Source organism: Musa acuminata, chromosome BXJ2-8, assembly GCF_036884655.1.
Source record: "Musa acuminata AAA Group cultivar baxijiao chromosome BXJ2-8, Cavendish_Baxijiao_AAA, whole genome shotgun sequence".
Lineage (NCBI taxonomy): Eukaryota > Viridiplantae > Streptophyta > Magnoliopsida > Zingiberales > Musaceae > Musa > Musa acuminata.
Window position 1 is genome coordinate 11,434,639 of NC_088345.1, and position 21,584 is coordinate 11,456,222.

The 21,584-nt window shown below is 42.8% G+C and overlaps 4 protein-coding genes across 5 annotated transcripts; 3 read left to right on the forward strand and 1 right to left on the reverse strand.

The window, feature by feature from the left end:
- Nucleotides 1-195: 195 nt before the first annotated feature.
- Nucleotides 196-5,705, reverse strand: LOC135619191 (mechanosensitive ion channel protein 6-like). The gene is made up of 5 exons (XM_065120956.1): nt 3,668-5,705; nt 2,047-2,170; nt 1,663-1,956; nt 1,347-1,549; nt 196-721 (listed from the first exon to the last, which is right to left on the reverse strand). Exons 1-5 carry the CDS (start codon nt 5,533-5,535, stop codon nt 433-435), a joined length of 2,778 nt encoding a protein of 925 aa, XP_064977028.1. The 5' UTR covers nt 5,536-5,705; the 3' UTR covers nt 196-432.
- Nucleotides 5,706-11,723: 6,018 nt separating this feature from the next.
- Nucleotides 11,724-15,876, forward strand: LOC103994434 (uncharacterized). Of its 2 annotated transcripts, XM_009414763.3 has the most exons (5): nt 11,724-12,000; nt 13,761-14,012; nt 14,101-14,244; nt 14,332-15,057; nt 15,538-15,876. In XM_009414763.3, the coding sequence occupies exons 1-5, from the start codon at nt 11,878-11,880 to the stop codon at nt 15,766-15,768; spliced, it is 1,476 nt and encodes a 491-aa protein (XP_009413038.1). In that variant the 5' UTR covers nt 11,724-11,877; the 3' UTR covers nt 15,769-15,876. The 2 variants fall into 2 exon arrangements, with proteins under 2 accessions (XP_009413038.1, XP_009413037.2); XM_009414762.3 differs by having other exon boundaries at nt 14,101-15,057.
- A 2,042-nt stretch (nt 15,877-17,918) lies between these two features.
- LOC135619193 (thioredoxin-like protein CDSP32, chloroplastic) lies at nt 17,919-19,131 on the forward strand. Its single transcript, XM_065120958.1, has one exon. It carries the CDS (start codon nt 17,993-17,995, stop codon nt 18,917-18,919), a length of 927 nt encoding a protein of 308 aa, XP_064977030.1. The 5' UTR covers nt 17,919-17,992; the 3' UTR covers nt 18,920-19,131.
- Nucleotides 19,132-19,270: 139 nt separating this feature from the next.
- LOC135619192 (putative pentatricopeptide repeat-containing protein At5g59200, chloroplastic) lies at nt 19,271-21,346 on the forward strand. Its single transcript, XM_065120957.1, has one exon. It carries the CDS (start codon nt 19,399-19,401, stop codon nt 20,890-20,892), a length of 1,494 nt encoding a protein of 497 aa, XP_064977029.1. The 5' UTR covers nt 19,271-19,398; the 3' UTR covers nt 20,893-21,346.
- The last annotated feature ends 238 nt before the right edge of the window (nt 21,347-21,584 follow it).

Genomic DNA, 21,584 nt, shown 5'->3' on the forward strand with positions numbered 1-21,584 from the left:
GCTGTCGGAATCTTGGAATGCCATATGCATGACTGAAACAGAAACAAAGAACGAAAAATGAAATGAAAATAAATAAATATTCAAGCATCTAAAACCTTCCTAGTTCCCATTGTATCAGTTTCATCGAACCGAGAAAATTACTCAGAACAGGAACAGAGGGTTATGGATCAACAAACCACAAAAGATAGCATGAAATGTCAACAGAGCGTATTACTAGCATCTGTGGAAACTAATTAGACAATAACGGTAGTTAGGATCTTCAGAATGCCATTTACATAACTGAAACAGAAGCAAACAAAGCAAAAGTGAAAGATAAAGAGAGAAAAGCTCAAAATTAGAACATATATTTACCCATCTAAAAGCTACTCAGCTCTCGCTGTTTCAGTTTCATCCGAAAAAACAGAGGAAATTAGGCACAGAACCTAAACTTGCCTAGCAATTGAAAGTTGTCCAGGTAGATGGTAGACGTGTGGAGTCAACCACAGGCATGTTTCGGAGATTCACATCGATTGGAAGCATGCGATACTCAATATCGAGTTCTCTTAAAACTTTGATCATCTCTTGCATGACAAGCTCTCTTCGTGCCCACTTTTCTCCCATATCTTGGAAGTTGATACGATGCCTCATCCAGATTGATATTCTTAACCTGTTCATGTCATCTACATCTCTCAGAACGACCGAAGGATTGGGGTACCAGTGTTCCTTCTTGTTCTCCATAAACCTGCAATTATTGGTTGGCAAATAAAACATAAGTTAAATAAATAATGAAACAATATACCTGATTAGAAAATCTTTTTTGCTACATGAAAAATGGCAACAGGTATCTACCAATTAAAAGACGCATAACCATGACTATTGAAGGCAAAAATTGTTATAGCAAGAAGCAAAGCTTAAGTTCCAGCTCCAACAACTAATTCTATCCTGAATTCTGGAAAGAAATGGAGATAAGATGAACAAAATGAATACAGGAAATTAACCCAGCTCCAACAACTAATTCTATCCCAGTATAGCTGGTACTGGGAGCAATAAACTGAATGATACATCTTAGTGGAAAATGCTATGTCGGTACATTAGATATCGTCTTCTCCGATGAAAGTTCTATTATTTTTCTTTATCCTCCACCAAATATTTCCTTACTTTTGAGTCTACAAAGAAAAGTTAGATGCAATTGCTGGATCATACTAATAAATATACTGTTGATTATCAGTCAGTCTTACCTTAAAAGGTGTAGGCTTACTAAAGGACCATTCCTACATGATAGCAAGCTTTTTGTTGTACCATAATAGTAATTTGTATATATTCTAGGAAAACTGTATAATTTATAGGGAAAATGTCGGTTATCTCACCCTATTATTCTTTCTCTCATGATAGCAAGCTTTTCCACAGGAGTTGCAACATGAACACAAAAGTCGATTGATTCACCCATATCTGGACTCCGGTAGAAATTGCCAATTGGTTTGGTAGCCAGCACACTATTTGGATACGTAATCTTCTGGTTGTCGTACCTCAAGAATATTGTTGTCAGGATATTCATCTCCTCGACAACCATCTGCAAAGTAAAAATGTTAAGTTATATAGATAGGAAAGTCATAGGTGATTAAACAAATATTACTAGCATTATGTGCCTTAGACATAATTAAAGTTGAGTTTCCTCTCTAGTACCTGGACTCCTTCCACTTCACAGCGATCACCAACATCAAAGGGGTGCATCACAAATAAGAATATTATAGCTTCAAAGATCATCTTCAAAGTGTTACCAAAAACAAATGCTGCCAGCAGAAGCTGAGAGCCAAGCAGAACAAAGAAATGAGTTGTGGCAATTCCCAGAATAAGGAGCCAGAGGGCAAATACAATAATTCCCATGACAACATTTGCCAACTGATGAAGTTTATTTACTGCAGTTTTTGTGTCATTGAGAGTCAAAGAAAGAGCTCTACGTTCTCTAAATGCATTGACCTGCAGGAAATGGATCAAATTCATATGACTGCTATTCAAGAAAGTTCACTGAAATGAATTATTTTGAATAAAAAAATGAAGAGATTATACCACCCAGTTCTTGAGAGACTTCCTGCAGACCCTATTGCTCTCGTTTGCTCCTTCAAACATGCTCATTGTCTTCAGAGCTTCATCTTCCTTCATGAAACGCATTAAATCTACCAAATAGATATACCTAAAAAAATTTCATTGCACACGAATGTAGAAGAGACAATGAGACAAAATAGACGACAGAGACCAGAGTACTATATAATTTCAAGACAATTAGACTATCATTGTCCATAATAAAAAAAGGTATTGCTATAAAAGAACCACAGAACATGCAGATCATACCAATTATCAAACATAAAGCCATAAAGTTCATCTGCATCGACAACAAATTTTATAAACATTTGTGTGATATCATAATTTTAGGTATATTCTGCATGCACATAGATGGTATAACATGGGCTATATAAATAGTGACACAAAGCAAGGTATGCAATATTGTACCGTATCGGTGTTTCGAGGTTGGCTCGGTATGGTACGGTACCGGTGTACCGAGTGATACAGCGATACACCAGGGCGTACCAAGCAGTACACCCTGATGTATCGAATTATTTTATAATTTTTATACTGTAGCACTACTACAGTGATACAGTACAGTACTGTAGCGGTACCAGGCTATCGGACCGATATGTACCGCCTGTATCAGGTGGTACCATTCGGTACTGCTTGACACAAAGTAATGATGCATGGTCCCCTAACTACAGTACCAACAATCATGACACATGATCTACTAACCATATGCTAAAGAAATAATCTGATATACTAGTACTAACTTAGGTTTAAACATTTTGGGTCAAAACACATCTTGTAGGTAATTGCCCGAAATTTTCATATAGAATATATAAGCTCTAGTAAGAGATGCTAAACTTCTATTCCATAATCTTCAAGATGGAACTCTTACGGACCACATAAAACAAAATGCACTTAGGCAAGAGGATGTAAATAAAAAGGTAAATGTCTACTTCCTGAAAATCTATGAAAAAGAACTGCAATAAGAACTTGCTCCACACTTTGATGCAAAATGAATTATATCCAAAAGAAATGTAATACCGCAATTTTCATTATATGAATATCTAAGGCTGAGTTCCTATAGATTAGTTCAGATGACCATGTCCACAGAAAATAAATCATTAAACACAGTATAAAAGTAAAAGTGGATTTAATAGTCTTTTTTGAACATTCAAACAAAGTAACTTTAAAAGAGAAAGGAGGAATCTTTTGAGATGCTACCTTCCACAATTTTCATTATATGAATATCAAAGGCTGAGTTCCTATAGATTAGTTCAAATGACCATGCCCACAGAAAATAAATCAGTAAATAACACAGTATAAAAGTAAAAGTGAATTTAATAGTCTTTTTTTAACATTCAAATAAAGTAGCTTTAAACGAGAAAGGAGGAACCTTTTGAGATGCTATCTTCCGGTTGCATATTCTAATCGGACATGATTCTAACTCATATCATATTGACCAGGTAAGCTCTCACATGCCACCAGTGTCAAATCATGTATTCTTTTTTATTTTGCAATATGACTGTCAACATTACTTTTCTTTTAGAAGCAGGGCAATTGAACAAGAGCTGGTTCCAGCAAAAGTTAATATGTAATGGGTGGAACAAGGACTTACTTGGCACCAGGCTTGGCGACATTACCGAAGATCTTTCTCGCTGCAGCCTTCGCCTCATACTCGCTGCGTATCTGCATGACCGAATCATCCTCCCCACTCTCCTGCAGAACCTGCTCATCAAGCGTTGTCAGAGTCCCATTCCGCACGATCCTCATCAACTTCTTCATCCGCCAAGCTGATATGTTTTTTGGGTTCAGCTTGTGCAGCTCGTCAATCGTGATCCCTTCATCCTGCTGCTTGGCGTCCGAAATCTTGGCAATTTTCCCAATTTGTGAGCTCTTCTGTATAGGCCCGCTTCCGATCACCCTACCGCTCTTGCTCGGCAGTGCTGCCGCACGGAGTTCGTTGGTGATTCTGGCACCAGCATTCTGTAGCTTCCGCACCTCGGCCATCACCCGTTCCTCCTCTTCCATGCCGTTCTGGATCTCGACCAACGGTGGTCCGGAGAGAGTTTCGATCACGTACTGATTGAACAACGACTCCTGGATGCGGTCGAAGTAGGTGCTGACATGGAAGGAGGAGGCGAGGACCTTGACGAGAAGAGTCTTGACGAGTCGTAACAGGGTGGCCACGATAAGACAGGACAGAATCTTGGTGACGTAGGGCAGGAAGTTGCTCCTCGTCTCGCGCTTCACCTTCTCGTCGAACAGCAAGTGCCACGAGATGAGGACGAGGCCGAGCCAGAGGCAGTTCTGAACCGCTTTGCGGATGCCGTAGACGAAGTACAGCACGCGCTTGCGGAGAAGGAAGTTGCGCTCGACGCCGAAGACGACAAGCCGGACGACCCAGCCGGAGACGAGGCGGCCACAGATGAGCACAAATAGGAGGACGAACCACTTCCAGAGGTGGAGATCCAATAACGTCAGGGGCTCAAGGGGAGACAAGGCGAGGCTGCAGGCGATAGCCGCTAGGATGAGGAAGAGGCTCAACCATTGAAGGACAGTGAGCCAGCGGAAGTCAGTGCGCTTGAATTGGTCGGGGATGTCGTCGTCCATGAACGGGTCTTCGTCGTCCTCGTCCAGCTGCTGCGACTTGAGCTGCCCCGACCGAATCTGGCCCGACTTGGGGATCCTCCCGGACTTCTTGACCTCGTCATTGCGGGCAGCCACAGGCGAAACCGACGGCGGTGGCGGTGGCGGTGCCGGGTCCATCAGTCTCGACCGCGTCTTGGCGCGGAGGAGCGTGGAGTTGCGGTGGAGGGAGCCGTTCGATGTGCATCGGACCACATCGCCGCCGCCTCCGTCAGGGCCACCGCTTGTGCTCGGAGAAGGCTTTCGTCGGCGGAGACCGCGTTCATCGTCATCGTCATCGTCATCATCATCGGAGGATCGACGGAGATGAGACTCGGCGGAGGAGGCCTGGAAAAAGACGCGGAGTTCCTTGGAGCCCGAGGCGGAGACGGGGGAGGAGCAGTGCTTCTTGAGCTCCTCCATCTCCACGTCCATGTCGAGGGCCAGCTCGGCGCCGGAGGCCCGCTGCTTGTGAAGGAATGTGCTGATCAGCCGCGACGGCGGGTCGTCAGCGATCTCCGCCTCGGTGTTCTTGCGCTGCTGCTTCTTGAAGCTGAACCCTCCTCCTCCATCACCTCCTCCTCCACCTCGTCGGCCGTCTCCGTCATCTTCTTTCCAGAACTCATAGCTGGACTCCCTCCACACCTTGCTATTGTTAGTGCCGTTGAGATCGGGGAGGGGCGCGGGCTGGTCGAAGAGGCCGCCATTCTTGCCGTCGATCTTGACGACGACCTCGCCGCCGTGTTCGGAGCCGTCGTTGTGGAGGAGGACGGATTGCTCCTCCAGCTCGTTGCGGGAGGAGGTGTACTTGTGGGATCCTCCATGATGGGGCTTCAAGGATCGCCTCAGAGACTCCATGGAGGGCGTCAAAACGGCAGGGACGGAGAACAGAGTAGGGTATGGAAAGCGAAGCCCAACTTGGGAAAGCACAAACGGACATCATAACGGGGTTCTCATCGTTCATATATTGCAGAGAGGAGAACCAACAGGTGTACCAAGCAGAACAGATTTGGGATGTATGAACATTATGTGATGGTTAAATCAAACTGATCAAATAACTCCTCAAATTCTAATATTCCTTCACTTTAATATATATCGAAAACATTTTTGTATTTGACGAATATATCGCTGCAATGACAGCTGTTGCATGGACCAGCCAAAATTGCTATTAACCGAGAAGCAGCGATTGGGTTCGGTGACTTAGGAGGATTAATTAGACCAATTTAAGGTACAGGTGGCGAGATCGCAGGAGACGAAGAAGCACGCGCCACGTCTTTGTCGAGGATCCCTCCCGTCCTCACATCTCCACCGTCTACAGAGAATGGCCACCACGTGGACGGATATTAGAGACGGCGTTTCGGTGTCTCCTTCATCGGCGCGGCCTCGAGTCGCGTGACATTGCCTGACAGGTGTCGCCGTTCGCCTTATATGGCTATAAATTTATTGAAACGCCGCAATAGCGACCCAATCGTTACCAAGACGGGCCTACCACAGCAACTGGGTCACATCGATCGGTATCGCGGGTTCTTCGGGATACATCGATGGTAAATAGGGAGGTAAGTTAATGCTACCAACAAACAAGGAAAGGGTGGGACAAACAGTAGAGGAGTACATGGAAACATTCAAGACGAGTTATATACATTCCTCTTATCGTGAGAACACAGTTGTTATAGTTACATCTTACCCTTGCTGCTCCAGTGTCCCAGCGGGTACTGCACCCAGGTTTCTTGATTCTTGATTCTCTTCTCATCGATTCCTCAACAACCTCAAGAAATTAATGCATTTTTCATCACCTTTAATTAAGATTATAAGAGGGTTTAGAAGTTGATGACAGCTTTCGGAGGAAGCAGCAATTTAGATTTGCCTAGTCCATTCTGCAACATGCGTCCCTCCATGCTCGGAGAAAACTGGGTTTCTATCTCTCCACCAGGTTGTGTGAGTGAGGAAAAGAGAATAGTAGCGATCGAGAACGACAGAGTCAGAAACTGTAGATTTTTTTTGGTTGATTAGTTTTTTGTTCCTCCAACTGAAATCTTTCGTATGTTAAAGAAGATTATATGTGCCAACTCAGAAAACGATGGAATATTATGTCACTCCTTGTATCTACGTGCATGAAATCTACTGATATGGCCTATATATATATTATTGGTTAGTAAGCACAGGAGAAGACATGGTCTTTTTGCTAAGTATTAATAGCTCTGCAGGTTTTAAGGGTGGAAAAGATGCGGAATCCTTGTGATCTGGAGATGTATTTAAATGCTATATACAGCTTCACCGTTCAGAATGATTTGATGTTTACCTGCTCTCATTTATGCTCGGTTGATCTTCATTCTCGTGATGCGTTCATCAACTTGATAAACGCAGTCATGCAAGAAGTTAAAACGAAGGATATGCATTTCTTAGGAAAGAAAACTTAGAAGGTCAAGCGGCAGTATGCTCCCAGAAGCTATCAGGCCCCATTTGGCAACAGTCTTCTCTCATCTTCCATTATTTGAAATGGTAGATGATGTTTATGGATGGATGCCTTCCTGATCTGTATAGTAAAAATATGCTCATCTTCTTATTGAAGGCATGCATAAATAAACTGGAAGCAAGAAAATGAGACACAGAGGACATGCAGAAACTAATATGTGATGCAAAAGTTGGTCATATCTACCTCTAGGAAGTCCAGAAGGCCTGTTTTGGTGCAATCCAGCTACTGAGCCCGCAGCTTTCGTGGTGGCCGATGAACAGTAGCACAAAGAGATCAGCTGCAATCAAGTCAGCGAATCTTGCATGGAGGAGTGAGTTGGATGATGAAAGAGTACTAAGATATTGGCACGGCTCAATCAGAAAATAAGGTCTTAAGGCGCTTTGCATTGCCTTACTAGTACAGTCTGAGTGAACCGGGCCAACATCATAGTAACTATTCCAAGGTGAGATGTCATCCTCCTCTCACGTTTTGTAACTAAGCCAGAGGAAAGAAGGAAGAAGCCAACGGATATGTGGAGCCTGGTGCCCCTTCCCTGGTGATAGATTTGAACGAGAGGGTGCGTGGAAGATAGTTGCAAGCATAACAATCCGTCTCTTCTGCAGAGAAGATGGAATGGCGGCAGAGATGGAGAAGACGCAGAGGGAGTGAGAGAGAGAGAGCGGTGGTGATGATGGAGGAGAAGGAAAAAAATGTATTCGAATATAAGGAGGTAGAAGGGCCAGGATGGCATTTAAAACTCCCGACAACCAAAGAAGAAAGCCAGGCTGCAGCAGTAATAAATCTCGACAGTATGCTCACCATCCTCTCTCTCACTCTCTCTCTCTCTCTCTCTCTCTCTCGCTCACGCTCACGCTCACGCTCGCTCGTTAAAGAATCAGTAACGACAGTGCTAAACATGTATATGACTATAATCAACAGCTACTACTGTCTTCTGACCTCCTCCCTGCATCACAGAATGCTTCATATATACTGTATGGAGATAAATAAATGAATGATGAACTGCACTCGTCATGTTTCTAACTCTAAAACAGAGAAAACTGAGAAAAGACAAAGGTGTGGGACGGCACCGGAGGGGAGTAAATATATGGTGGCATGGCTGCATAACAATACGCTGCATATTATATAGAGATGAATAAATGGCAGTGGCGGGAGTAAATAAGGAGGGATGGGGTTCGGAAGAGGAGTGAATGAGAAGGAATCTCGGTCTGACGCAACACATGATGGCAAGCATCTGCGTGAATAAATGCTTCCATCTGGTTTCACCATGTGGAAGCGACGTTTGCCTGCTCTCTCTCTCTCTCTCTCTCTCTCTCCGCCACTGGGTGACATTGAATCCTCTCCAACCTCTTCCTGCGACAATGCCCCTCCGAGCACAAGGGTCGTACGCTGTGCAACTCATGGGGAAGAAGCCATGCGTGCCTGCCTTCCTGCCTGTTCACATGGTACTGTGGTGTGAGCATGGGAAGCCTGCAACGACGCGATACGAAAGATCGGACAACGCAGCCCAGCATCGATCCTGTTCCGGTGAGAAGAGAGAATGGAGAAGATGCAGGTATCCATCTATCGCACTCCATTTGTTGAGGTAGAGAATTTAGAAGGTCGATCATATCAAGAAATCTTATCGTTAGTTGGTAGGCTTAGGTTTGACCAGCTTTGACCTATTGGATTCAAAAGCCACCAGCTTTACGACAATCAGTCGCAGTCTCATGTCGTCTCACGGGGAGAAGCTTTAGAGGGAAGACAGAATGGAATGAGGTATAGGGTAAGAAGATACTGATGATGATTGTTGGGCTGACATTCCATGATTCAGCTCGGACTTGAATAGTTCATAATCCACCTTTTTTTTAATTAAATCTTAATTCATATTAGAGAAGTGTGTGGTAATTATGAAAATAGATATAAATAGGGTAGCAAATATGGTAACAATCCACCTTGCAGCAAGAAAAATGAGGAGAAAAATACAGAAATCCAAGGAGAAAGAAAAGGAAAAAAAATAAGGACAACATAGAAAAATTGTTCTCAATCATCCAGCAGTATTCTCATCTCAGGTTAAATCAAATCTACAGTAGATTTTTACTATGATTATTTGGAAAGAATTAGGAAGTATTTAGAATATTGAGCACAATGACGTGATCCTTATATTTCAGTTATTCTCTTGTGATTGTTGTTAGAGTTTTGGGCAAGAGATTGAGATTTGTATATTCATTATTATTATTATAGTAGATTATCTCTAGTTTGTCCTGTAATTTTTACCCTTCACATTGAAAGAGTTTTTCAGGTATATCTTGGTGTTCTATTTAATTGTTGTTACATTTAATTCCGCTATGTGTTATGGCCTAATAGTATTTGTTCATATACAAAAGTTATTTCTTTTTATATCCCATCAATAGTGACAAACATCGAAGAAGAAAGTATAAAGATAAGGAAAGGATTGGAGCTCCCAAAAGAGTTAGAAATTGAGAATTATTCTAAATAAGAACAAAAAAGGCTTGTTGGATTTGTTGGGTCAATTAATAATCGATTTCGATCATTTTCAATCGACCACATGAACAATTTTTTTTTTTAATTCTTCAGAAAATGTTCATTATAAAAACTATTTTATTAGACGATATAGAGTGGATCACTTTTGATTTGAATCAGAAAAGAAAAGAAAAAGAAAACACGAAAATGAAATCATGAAAAGAAATATTACCTCCAATCAATGTTGGATCTCAACGGGCAAACAACATGATGGACACATTCAACTATCGATGCTATCGTTAGAGCAATTACTTTAACCAGTGATATCCTCACTTCCTATTACCTCCATAGGTGACAACTTCCACATCATATCTCTTATATACTTAACATCTGACCTCTTATACACCCATGAAACCAAATTCATAAGATAATATATTCTCTGTTGTCATGGATCTTACTCACATCTTTCATCCTTTACGAGGGAAGGATATTATAAATATAAAATTATAAATATATTATTATTTTATAAAAAAATTTAATGAAAAAATTTTGAAATTAAATAACCATGCATCTAAATTTTGACGCATAACTTTGAATGTTCGAAAAATTTTTATTTATTCTATAAATATATTATTATCGAATCTAAAAGCTATAGAAATATTAATTAGTAAAGAAAACTAGACATATCTTCTTCATAATCAATCAATCATGTAATATATCATCGAATTTTCTTATTGTCTTATCCTATCAGAATATCTAGATTAAATAATTAGGAGATTTTCTTTCATTGAGATCATCTCCTAAGAAATTTTATTATAGTTAAATTTTTTTTGTTAATCGATAATTGTAATCAGAATCCAGTTATAATATATATTACATAATTAAATATTGTAACATAATCTAACATACATATTATTTTTTATTAAAAAATGAATATCATTGTTGTACTTTTTCTACCTTTTCTCCCCTAAAAGTTGAACTTAAGCAATTTATCAATGACATAAAAAAAAATGCTAAAGATAATTTTTATTCCAATTTCGATTCCAAACAATTTATATAACTCTAAATGCTACAGACACTCAAAGAACTACCAATACATTTTTTTTTGGATCTTAATCTTTTTTTGTAGAGACAATACATTCCCTACCACCTCATACAGAACTACCAATCCAAGTTAATCTTCACTATCAAATAAAAAAAGAAAATCTCAATAGTATGTTATGAATATTTTTTATAACGAAGAGTGTGAGAAAGATAGCTTAGTAATTAATAAGCAAAGTCAAGTTAGCATAATATGTCAACCAGGAATAAAGAAAGTCCTCATCTAAAACGAATATTTCCTTATTAAAGTAATTAACCTTTCGTAATCAAAGATGATTACAACACAAACAAACACTGCATAAATCACAGTGATATTTCCATGTGTATTTTTCTTCCAAAATTATCAAACTAAACTTAAATGCTTCAACTTATGATTTCTTTTCAACCACAACCTGATATTTCCACTCGGTTTAATTTTCTTGATACACATATACACTTTTCTAGCTTATTTCTCATTCTCGAATATGATAATATTCAATAATAATAATAAATAATTCAAATTGTAATGATGTCTGTCTTAATTAGTAACTCGTCGAACGACAATACATTTCAATCTCTTAATAGTCAAAGCTTAATGACTAATTAACTAGCTATTTGAACATGTCTCCAACTCTAATGGGCGTCAAGATCCGACTTAAACGGGAAAAGGTAAGCACCAAAATCATTAGAAAATCCAATACGTTATCTTTAGGAATAACAATAAATATTAATCTTAGCTTACCATTTCATAACCCGATTAGCTTCTAGATATTTAAATCCATCCCAAATCCTAAATGACTAATCTCGTATGTTAAACGCATCTTTTAATAGAATTCGATCGATAAATACGGATCCAACTTAAACGGATTATGTGGACGGGTATGCATGCAGTAATGTGCATGAATCCGATGATTGTATTAAATCCTACCCGAAATCTGGAGGATTTATCGGATTCCGATGTGGATCCGACCCGATAACCATTTCTACACGTACAAAATAAAAGCCAAGTAGTCGGGGGTTCTCTTTCTGTTCGTATTATCTGCAGAGACGAGGCTGTGCACACCCCCCGCCTCGCTCCATCCTACTCTCGTCCTACCGATCTCGATCCCGATCCCGATCCCGATCCCGCTCCTGCCGTCGCCTCCACGGGGAGAGCCGATTCGCCTCCCTCGCCGAATATCGAGACGATGGGGATGAAGAGATGTTGCACGAGAGGCCGGGGCGTCGGCCGCGGCGTCGTCGAGCTCTGGCACCGCGAGCTCGGGGACTTCCCCCCGAGAGCCTTCGCCCACCGCTTCGTTGCTTCTGAGGTCTCCGATCAAACCCACGTGTCTCCGTTTCCCCTCGCTCCTTTCTACTTTTTCTTGATGGAGGGTTTCTTTTGGGGATTATGTTCTCTCGTACGAATCGGTCGGTCCGGTTTCTGTACCTACGAGATCGCTTTGGTTTCCTTTTTGTTGAATTATAATCCTAGTGTTAGGGATTTCTAGTTTTTAATCGGTAAAGATTTCTTCTCCCGAATGATGAATGCTTCTATTTCGTTCGATCGTGGGTGGTTCGACGTAACGTGATGAGTAGATCAGAAGACAAACACATTTGCTTTCACACTCTACCTCATCAGGTTTTCTTGGGTATTAGGTTTGGCATGAGAAGATGAGGTGTCTATACAGAAAAAGGTGCATCCAGGATCACAAACTTATTCCAACACAGCAAATATATTTTAATCATAATAGTGTACTCAATCTGAGTGGTTCGATGTATGCTGTTAATACGGTGTATGTTTTTCTCACAGATGATTTTGGGTTTTTTGGTTGGGCGGAATTTGCTGTTTTAACTCTGCTTTTGTCGATAGTATTTGGGGCAGGGAGAGTGGAATAGAGTCGTGGTACCACTTGTGCCGAACTTAGTTGATCAACCCGAGCCATGCAATATCACAAGCGACATATGCTTGCGAAGAGTCGGCCTAATTGCACTTGCAATAGAGATAAAAAAAGGGTTGATGATTGATGAATGGGAAAACTGTTGCCAGCGCGCAACTGATGCACACGGATTAGGGATTGTGGAAGCCACACTGGAATAGCTGAAGCATTATTGGCAACTTAGGACTCATCGCTAGCGCCTAAAGTATCCAAGTTAGATTAATCTATAAGTTATATCCAGATACATCACTCCTACTGAGTTCTTAGTAGCCTAGTTGGTAACTAGTGCCATCGTTAAAACAGTGATCTTGAGACATCCAATGGATCAGTTTGGTAAAACAAAAATCAGCAAAGTGTTAGGCAGATTTTGCTTCACTGTGGTGGAGCTGTGCTTTAGTCATGCACTTGTGCTAGGTAGATGAGATGGTAGGAAAAAAAATATAATATAAACTTCCAAAAGAAAACATAGGTAATGAAACTTATGTTAGTTTTCTTTTCATTTCTGTTGCTTACTTTTTAATTGATTGGAAATAATGCTGGCATGCCTCCAGTGGTGACTGCCTATTGGTTAAGAATTTGTATATGTTGTTAAATCATTGGCATTGCCATGGCACTGTTCAGCATGGCTCAGAATGAGACTCACCCTAACCAAGACTTGAACCCTCATTGCAGACTATGAAATTTTAGATCAATTTTATCTGTCTTTGTGATTTCTTCATGTTCTTCATTTTTTTACAGCTCAAGCTATAAAAATGCAAAATTGATTTGCAGTTTGTTAGTGTGCTTCATATTAAAAAAACTATGATCAATACGTTGGCTAAGCTTGTGTTAATATCAATTCAACTGCAAATCTAGAGGATTTTTTATTTTGTTCTCAATGCCATCTCTGATCTTAAATGTTTTGTTTGTTGGATTTAGGCTCAAGTTGTTGGGACATGGAAGCATCCAGACATTAACTACTTCTAAACCGAGAAATTTGTGTTGGTTTGATTTTTTTAAATATTCATTTAAAATTTTGTTTAAAGTAGGATGTGGTTATGAGTCTTATGACTGACTCTTAATTGTTTTCTTTGAATTATTTAGACTCAGTTCTGCTTGTTTTCCTGAGATTTCTTCTAGCTATATTATTTGAGTTTATCTTTTCTGAACAGGACCTTGTTCTTCGTTTTGGAGTCCATAGAAAGTTAGACAATCATAGAGGCTGTGTCAACACTGTGAGCTTCAATGCAGATGGTGACACTCTCGTATCCGGTTCTGATGATAGAAAGGTGATTCTATGGGATTGGGATGCTGGCCGTGTTAAATTATCCTTTGACTCAGGCCACTCAAACAATGTTTTCCAAGCTCGATTCATGCCTTACACAGATGACCGGATCATCATCACCTGTGCTGCAGATGGTGAGGTATATGCTGTTACACTTCCCTCTGTGTCTTGTAATATTTTAGATGTCATGTTTTTAATGCATTGCTTTTTATTTTGTATGTCATTAGGTAAGACATGCCCAAATACTAGAAGGTGGAAAAGTGGATACAACATTGCTGGCTCAACATGATGGACGGGCTCATAAATTGGGTATTGAGCCTGGGAGTTCTTATATAATTTATAGTTGTGGTGAAGATGGACTGGTTCAGCATGTGAGTAGTTTATCTTGTTTTGTTTTCTTTACATGCTATTTTCAGCTTTTATCTACTTACATTGCCAGTTTGGTGCATGTTTCACAGATTGATTTGAGAACAAAAACTGCTACAAAGCTATTTACTTGCAGATCGACTTACGGGACGGCCATTCATTTAAATGCTATTGCAATAGACCCAAGGAGTCCCAATCTATTTGCAATTGCAGGAACAGATGAATATGCTCGAGTTTATGACATTCGCAAGTATATGTGGGATGGATCAACTGATTGTGATTATCCTGCTAACTTCTTCTGTCCCCGTCATCTCATTGGCAATGATAATGTTGGAATTACAGGGTTGGCATTCTCAGATCAGAGTGAGCTATTGGCATCATACAATGATGAGCTGATATATCTCTTCTCTAAGGATCAAGGACTCGGACCCAATGCAGTTAGGGAATCTCCAATATCTAGTGTGAATGCTGATGCTGGAGATAAATCTAAATCAGCTTCACTTCTGTCTCCAGTTGATGGGGATCAAACTGGACCACAGGTATACAAGGGACATCGTAACTGTGAGACTGTCAAGGGTGTGAGCTTCTTTGGTCCAAACTGTGAGTATGTTACTAGTGGTTCAGACTGTGGACGGATCTTTATATGGAGAAAGAGGGATGGAAAGCTTTTGCGCGCCATGGAAGGAGACAAATATGTGGTCAATTGTATTGAACCTCACCCTTATGCTACTGTGATAGCAAGTAGTGGCATAGAGAATGATATAAAAATTTGGACTCCCAATGCTGCAGAACCAGCTGCACCTGTAAAAATAGAGGAGGTAAGAGATTTTTAATGTTCTGCTCATAACCTTTGTCAATGCTGTTACTTTGATTTTTTGTTTGGCTAAGATAGAACTTGCTCATCTGCCATTCATTCCTAAAGTAAGTTGCATTTTCTATAAAGTAAAACGTGTGATTGACTTATTCACATAGAAATTCATCCTGTTGCTAAGGCATATACGGCTGTTTCTGATACATCAATTTCCCAAACAAAAATAAAAGAGGCACATTAAATTCCTGAAGCATTAAACGACCTTTAACTTCTCTGGTGCTTTTTTTATGAAATGGGTGATTGCTTTGCATTTGTTAACTTTGACAATGATGGTGATGATGACATTGATGCACCAGTGGCTACGACGATAATGGTGGCATAGGTTATGGCACTGTTTGCAACAATCATAATAAAAGTTTTCTGATATTATTTCTGCTTGTCTCACCCATGATGACTCTGAATGACATGACCCTTTTGAAATCACCAGTTAAAGCCGCACAAGAGAAGAAGCAGGTTCTTCCGCTTTGCTCTTCCTGAAGACATGATAGCACAGATCTTGGCACTGCAAAGGATGCAGACCAGGTCAGGTGATACAGATGAAGATCTAGCAGCTAATGCAGACTTGATGGACCTTATAATGCATTTAACAAACAGAGATGGTTCCTCCGATGAGAATGGGGATACCTCAGAGACCCCGGGCGACTGTATCGTTAATTGATGCAATTTCGTGTAGTTGCAGCTCAAAAATTTGTACATGTGAATAAAATTCTGCTGTTTAACTGAGATGATTATTAAGCATCTACTAAATTGATCATTAAGTTCTTTATCCCTCTGTTGCCAGCTTGAATTATTAATGTGCTACCAAGAATCGCTGGAGAATCTGTAAATATGCTTTTAACTCATGGTTTCCTTTTAGATAGCATGCTTAATATCTACTCGATGTTATGGAGATCTACCATTAATGTTGATTTTGCTGATTACTGTCACTATAATCTTCCATTCAGGGTTTTGACATAATATTTGCCAGTTTGCTTTCACAAAGTTTTGAGCCAACGAGGCATCGAGGCATTTGAGTGTGTAGGTTCCCCGAAGACATTGTCCAGTGAAAAGAAGCATATGAACTCCTTTAAAGGATCGTCAAGTATCTGGTTTACATTTTTTCGATGCTTGGAGGCAGGTAGACATCATCCAAGTGGTCAATATCGAGTAATATAAATATCCCAGGCTATTCATCAATCCTATGACTAAACTTGCAAGCTTTTAGATATCAAATTTTTGCCAAGAAAGCAGTTACGTCAATTTATTGTTTTTACGTGAGTGACTTTTTATTAGATATTGGATTCCTATCACATATCGAGCTAACTATATTGCCAGATATCACCAATGTAATCAATCCTCCCCATTCCGATGTACAATAATTTGAAGATTATGCATCATGAATCGACTTTAGAGCAGCAATGATTATAACTGTTGTTTTACATGCTAGTTAGTTCATACTATCCTATCATAACCAACCTATTATTTCACATATCAACGAAATGAACTATTAGAATATCGACATTGATAGCGATTAAATATTTTTAATTTTACATAATTTTATTTAATCTTTTAGTTATGTCATTACACATTTACACTGATGATAGATGTACAATGATTTTTTTTAATTTAAAAATAAAATTATAAAATTTCTATATTATATTTATTTTAAAAATTATTAAAATTTATAATCAAAATTGAAATCTGCCGGAGCAATGAATCTGGTTTTGATTCCGATTTCAATTTTAAAATCCGCCTTTGTGGATTCCTATTCAATTTTAATGTTTTTCATATTGTTAGGCATAATAATAGAAGATCTTTTGGTACCATCCACAATGACATATGGTAACCATCTCAGACCCCATATGGTACCCTCTAGTCAGAGTCACACACACATCTCAAAGCGATACAAAACGACACAACCTGACTAAGAAACGATTACGTCATGAAGCGATGCCACCCAGCTCAAAAGAGACATAAAGCAAAATCCTTGTCGCTTGAAATCACGCGAGGTGGTACCTAAAAGTGAGGAGATAGTTCCGCATAGCACGGGATCAGAATAGTTACCCTATAATAGACGAACTGCCCGCCTGAAATATTGGCGGACGTTAACAACTTACATACGGTCAATCTCCGGAGAGGTATCAAAACTATCCTAGAGAAAACATCGAAAAGGAAAGGGAGGCAAGCAAGCAATTGTCTTTCACCAACTTAAGCATCAGATGGGTCAAGCCGAAAAACCCTCAGCATAAATATATTATGCAGGACCATGGACGGTCAGGAGACGATTCCGCTACCAGGACAGACCATCGACGATCAGGAGACGATTCCGCTACCAGGACACAACCTCACAGTCACGAGAGAACGACAACCCATCCGTTCAAAGATAGGACCTCGTAGTCAAGCAGATCCCGATTCCTCTACGCGGTCTCACTGCTCCATGGTCAGATCGACTCTGACGAACCATCTCCCTTACGAACCTTCTACGTTGGTTTGCCACGTTAGCACTTCCATATCAACATAGAGGAGAACATAAGGCCTATAATCTTTGAATATTGTCTTTGAAATGCAAAGATTTTTTTTCCTTGGAAACAGAATGGATGGTGTAAGCCTAATGCTACAAATATCTTTGATCTTTAAGTGCCTTGTCAGGAAGCTTAACGGGTCTGCAACATCGCCACAAAAATCCCCGATAGGAGACAAACGGATCTAGTAGTTCCCAACAGAAAAAATCCATCGACCCCAAACGCAAGCCACAAACAATTGGGTGGACATAGAACATCCACCTCCCGTTGAATCTTTTAATGATAGCACCTCCGTGAGCCTCCACCATTTCTTCCCCCATCCACCTTGATAGCGCACTCATCCCTCACCCACCACACCTCATTCCGATCCCATCATCTACCATGGCCGCCATGGCCACCTTCCTCTTTGGGTCTCCTCCAACTTCCTCTTCTTCTGTCTCTTCCTGCCTCTCCAGACTAGGCCAGCCCGCGCCCCTTTCTTCTCACTCCCCACTCTCCCACTTCTTCTCCACCAGGATAAGACACCGTCCGTCATCCCTCGGCAAGCCGGCGTCGTTCTGCCCTCGCGCCTCGGCGGCGGCGAGCGGCACCAAGAGCCGGTCCACAGCCAGCGACGAGCGGGTGCAGAAGGTGCACAACGTCGACGAGTTCGAGGCGGCCCTCCGCGCCGCCAAGAACAAGCTGGTGGTGGTGGAGTACGCGGCGAGCCACAGCCCCAACAGCCGCCGGATCTACCCCTTCATGGTGGAGCTGAGCTGGACGTGCAGCGACGTGGAGTTCCTGCTGGTGATGGGCGACGAGTCGGAGCAGACACGGGAGCTGTGCCGGCGGGAGGGCATTGACCGGGTGCCCCACTTCACCTTCTACAAGGGCATGGAGAAGGTGCACGAGGAGGAGGGCATCGGGCCGGACCAGCTGGTGGGCGACGTGCTGTACTATGGCGACAACCACTCGGCGGTGGTGCAGCTGCACTCCCGGGCCGACGTGGAGTCGCTCATCGACCAGCACCGCGGAGCCGACGGCAAGCTGGTGGTGCTGGACGTGGGGCTCAAGCACTGCGGCCCCTGCGTGAAGGTGTACCCCACCGTCATCAAGCTGTCGCGCTCCATGGCGGACGCCGTGGTGTTCGCGAGGATGAACGGCGACGAGAACGACAGCTGCATGGAGTATCTCAAGGACATGGACGTGGTGGAGGTGCCCACCTTCCTGTTCATAAAGGACGGCCAGATCTGTGGAAGGTACGTCGGCTCGGGGAAGGGGGAGCTCATCGGCGAGATCCTTCGATACCAAGGCGTAAGGGTTACCTAAATCCATCAACACTACGTCTACATCTATATATATCATCTTGAATGCAACGACAATCGACTGTATTTTTTTGTTCCCATCAATCCTAAACAAATTGTGGGAGCCATCACAAGAACGAATGTACACAACACCTCACTTGGTCCTGCCCTCTATGAATGTAGTTCACTGTTGGTCCTAAACATTGCTGTGTGAGAGCTGAAGATGATGTTGGTTCACTTGTTGATTTGGTTTTGGCACGCTATATAGCATATGGCATCGCCAAATGGGGGGGTAATTATCTATTTCCTTTGCTGCCGCTCTTCGCAAGAACGAATGTTGCTTTAAGATTTGTGCTTTATCAAATTCCATTGTAGCACAACGCTCCATCCTAGTCAAAGTCACCTTCCGTATATACTACACACACATGATGATTGGTGTTGCGTCGCCCGTTCAGCTGATCGCAACCTGACGATAACCAAATGCGGCTCCGGTGACGGAACCCCATGAGCGGCGCCGCCCGTTTCGTCGACGCCAGAGCCCGCCTCGTGTCCGTCATCGATGCCTGCCATGGCGACCCCCGCCGCCTCAAGCGGGTCCTCGCGCGCGCCGTCGTCGCCGGCCTCCTCCCGGACCCCTTCGTTTCGGCCCGCGCTGTTGCAGCTGCAGCACCCTCCGACCTACCCCTCGCCTTCCTCGCCTTCCGCACAGCCGCCCCCCGCCCCTCCGCCTTCGCATTCGCGGCCCTCATCCGTGCCCACTCCGCCGCCCCGGACCCCTCCCCCGCGTTCTCCCACTTCGCCCTCATGCTCCGCTCCTGCCTTTACCCCGACCGCTTTGTCCTCCTCTCCCTTGTCCGCGCCTCTTCCCGGCGGGCTGGCGCCTCGCGCGCCACAGCGCTGTCCCTCCATGCCGTGGCCCTCCGACGCGGCCTCCTCGGCGACCTCCATGTCGCGACTTCCCTGCTCCACACTTACGCCTCCGTCGGATTGCTGAACGCGTCCGCGAAACTGTTCGACGAAATGCCCCTGAAAACCACCATCACGTACAATGCCCTCATCTCCTGCTGCGCAAAGTCCGCGTGGCACGACTACGGCCTCCACCTGTTTGCGGAGATGATCCTACACGGGACTCGCCTCAACGCTGACACAATTGTCGCGGGCCTCTCATGCTGCGCCGGACTCGGTGCTCTTGGACATGGACGGAGCCTGCACGCTCTGGTCTTGCGCCGTCTTCCTCGTATGACTCCAGAAGTGGGCACAAGCGTTCTGCACATGTACACCAAGTGCGGCAGCTTGGAGGCCGGACGGAAGGTGTTCGATGAAATGGAGACTACAAGGGACGTATCGGCATGGACAGCCATAATCGGCGGACTGGCCACGCATGGATGCGGTGAAGAGGCCATGGCATTGTTCGAGAAAATGACGGAGGAGGGGGTTGCACCGGACAGCATGGCCTTCACCAGCGCGCTGCATGCGTGCAGCCATTGCGGCCTCGTCGAGGTGGGGATTAAGCTTTTCAACGCGATGAAGGGAGTCTACGGAGTTGAGCCGAGAATGGAACACTATGGAACGATGGTGGACCTTCTTGGCCGCGCCGGGCGGGTGGAAGAGGCGAAGCGGGTTGTGGAGTCGATGTCTTTCAAGCCTAACCGTGTCGTTCTGGGTTCTCTGCTCCATGCTTGCGTCGTCAATGGGGAGTCGAGGCTGGGGAAGCGGCTGGAGAGACAATTGTTGAGATCAGAATCAGAAGCAGGGGAGGAGGAGGGAGGATTCTTTGTAGGCGTATCGAATTTGTACGCTAAAGGTGGGAGGTGGAATGAGGTTGGCTGGATCAGGGACGAGATGGTGGAGAGAGGGGTGAAGAAGGAGAAAGGGTTTAGCTTGGTAGAGGTTCATGGCAGGCTGCACAAGTTTTTGGTGGGAGATACGAGGCACCCATTGACGATGGAGATGCACAGAATGTTACATGGATTGGATAGGGGAGCGATGCTTGGATGATCATCTAGGAGAGCAGATAAACGATAGCTGCTTCGATACCTCAAACGCGGCATCCGTACTGCATCTCTTTCGTACCAATAGTTTGGTGCACGGCAGAGACTTTCAGCCGCATTTCATCGAACAATCTCTCGGCGGCACGGACGATCCCAAAAGTTCGAATGCATCGTTACGAGGCGATTGCAGCCTCAACCTCTTCAGCCTTTCGTTGTAGGACGACAAGTCGTAGAAGGAACATGATCATGAAGAGGACGGTGAATTGATCCGCCCACGCGCCTGCTTCCTGCGTTCGACGGTTGGAGTCGACGGCTTCGGCTTCAAGCTCGGCTTGCTAATGTTTACGTGACACCGCGACTGTTTTATTATTTTCCAATCTTTGTTGGTGGGAAGGAAAATTAAGTTGATTTACAAATATTTTATCAAATCATCATGGATCAAAATTCTACTTTCCCCGTTACCTTTAGAATTTTTTTTAATAAAATTAGATAATTATATCATTATTAATCAGATATTAAATATATTAAATTAATAATTTAGATTTATCAAATTAATATGTCAATTATTTTATTATTAAGTCAAATTCACTTTGGAACTTGTTAGGGCAAAAGGTTGTTCACGTCCCGGTCAATTTGATGTAGTTTAAACTTGTCTACGTAGGGTTGTAGGGTTGTCCGAAGTGCTTCCAATGCACACTA

Coding starts and splice junctions, on each gene's coding strand:
- LOC135619191 (XM_065120956.1), bottom strand. CDS start 5,535: ATGGAGTCTCTGAGGCGATCCTTGAAGCCCCATCATGGAGGATCCCAC. Junction 2,171..3,667: donor GTCGCCAAGCCTGGTGCCAA/GTAAGTCCTTGT, acceptor AAATTTTTTTAG/GTATATCTATTTGGTAGATT. Junction 1,957..2,046: donor AGTCTCTCAAGAACTGGGTG/GTATAATCTCTT, acceptor CATTTCCTGCAG/GTCAATGCATTTAGAGAACG.
- LOC103994434 (XM_009414762.3), top strand. CDS start 11,878: ATGGGGATGAAGAGATGTTGCACGAGAGGCCGGGGCGTCGGCCGCGGC. Junction 12,001..13,760: donor ACCGCTTCGTTGCTTCTGAG/GTCTCCGATCAA, acceptor TTTTCTGAACAG/GACCTTGTTCTTCGTTTTGG. Junction 15,058..15,537: donor CACCTGTAAAAATAGAGGAG/GTAAGAGATTTT, acceptor TGAAATCACCAG/TTAAAGCCGCACAAGAGAAG.
- LOC135619192 (XM_065120957.1), top strand. CDS start 19,399: ATGAGCGGCGCCGCCCGTTTCGTCGACGCCAGAGCCCGCCTCGTGTCC.
- LOC135619193 (XM_065120958.1), top strand. CDS start 17,993: ATGGCCGCCATGGCCACCTTCCTCTTTGGGTCTCCTCCAACTTCCTCT.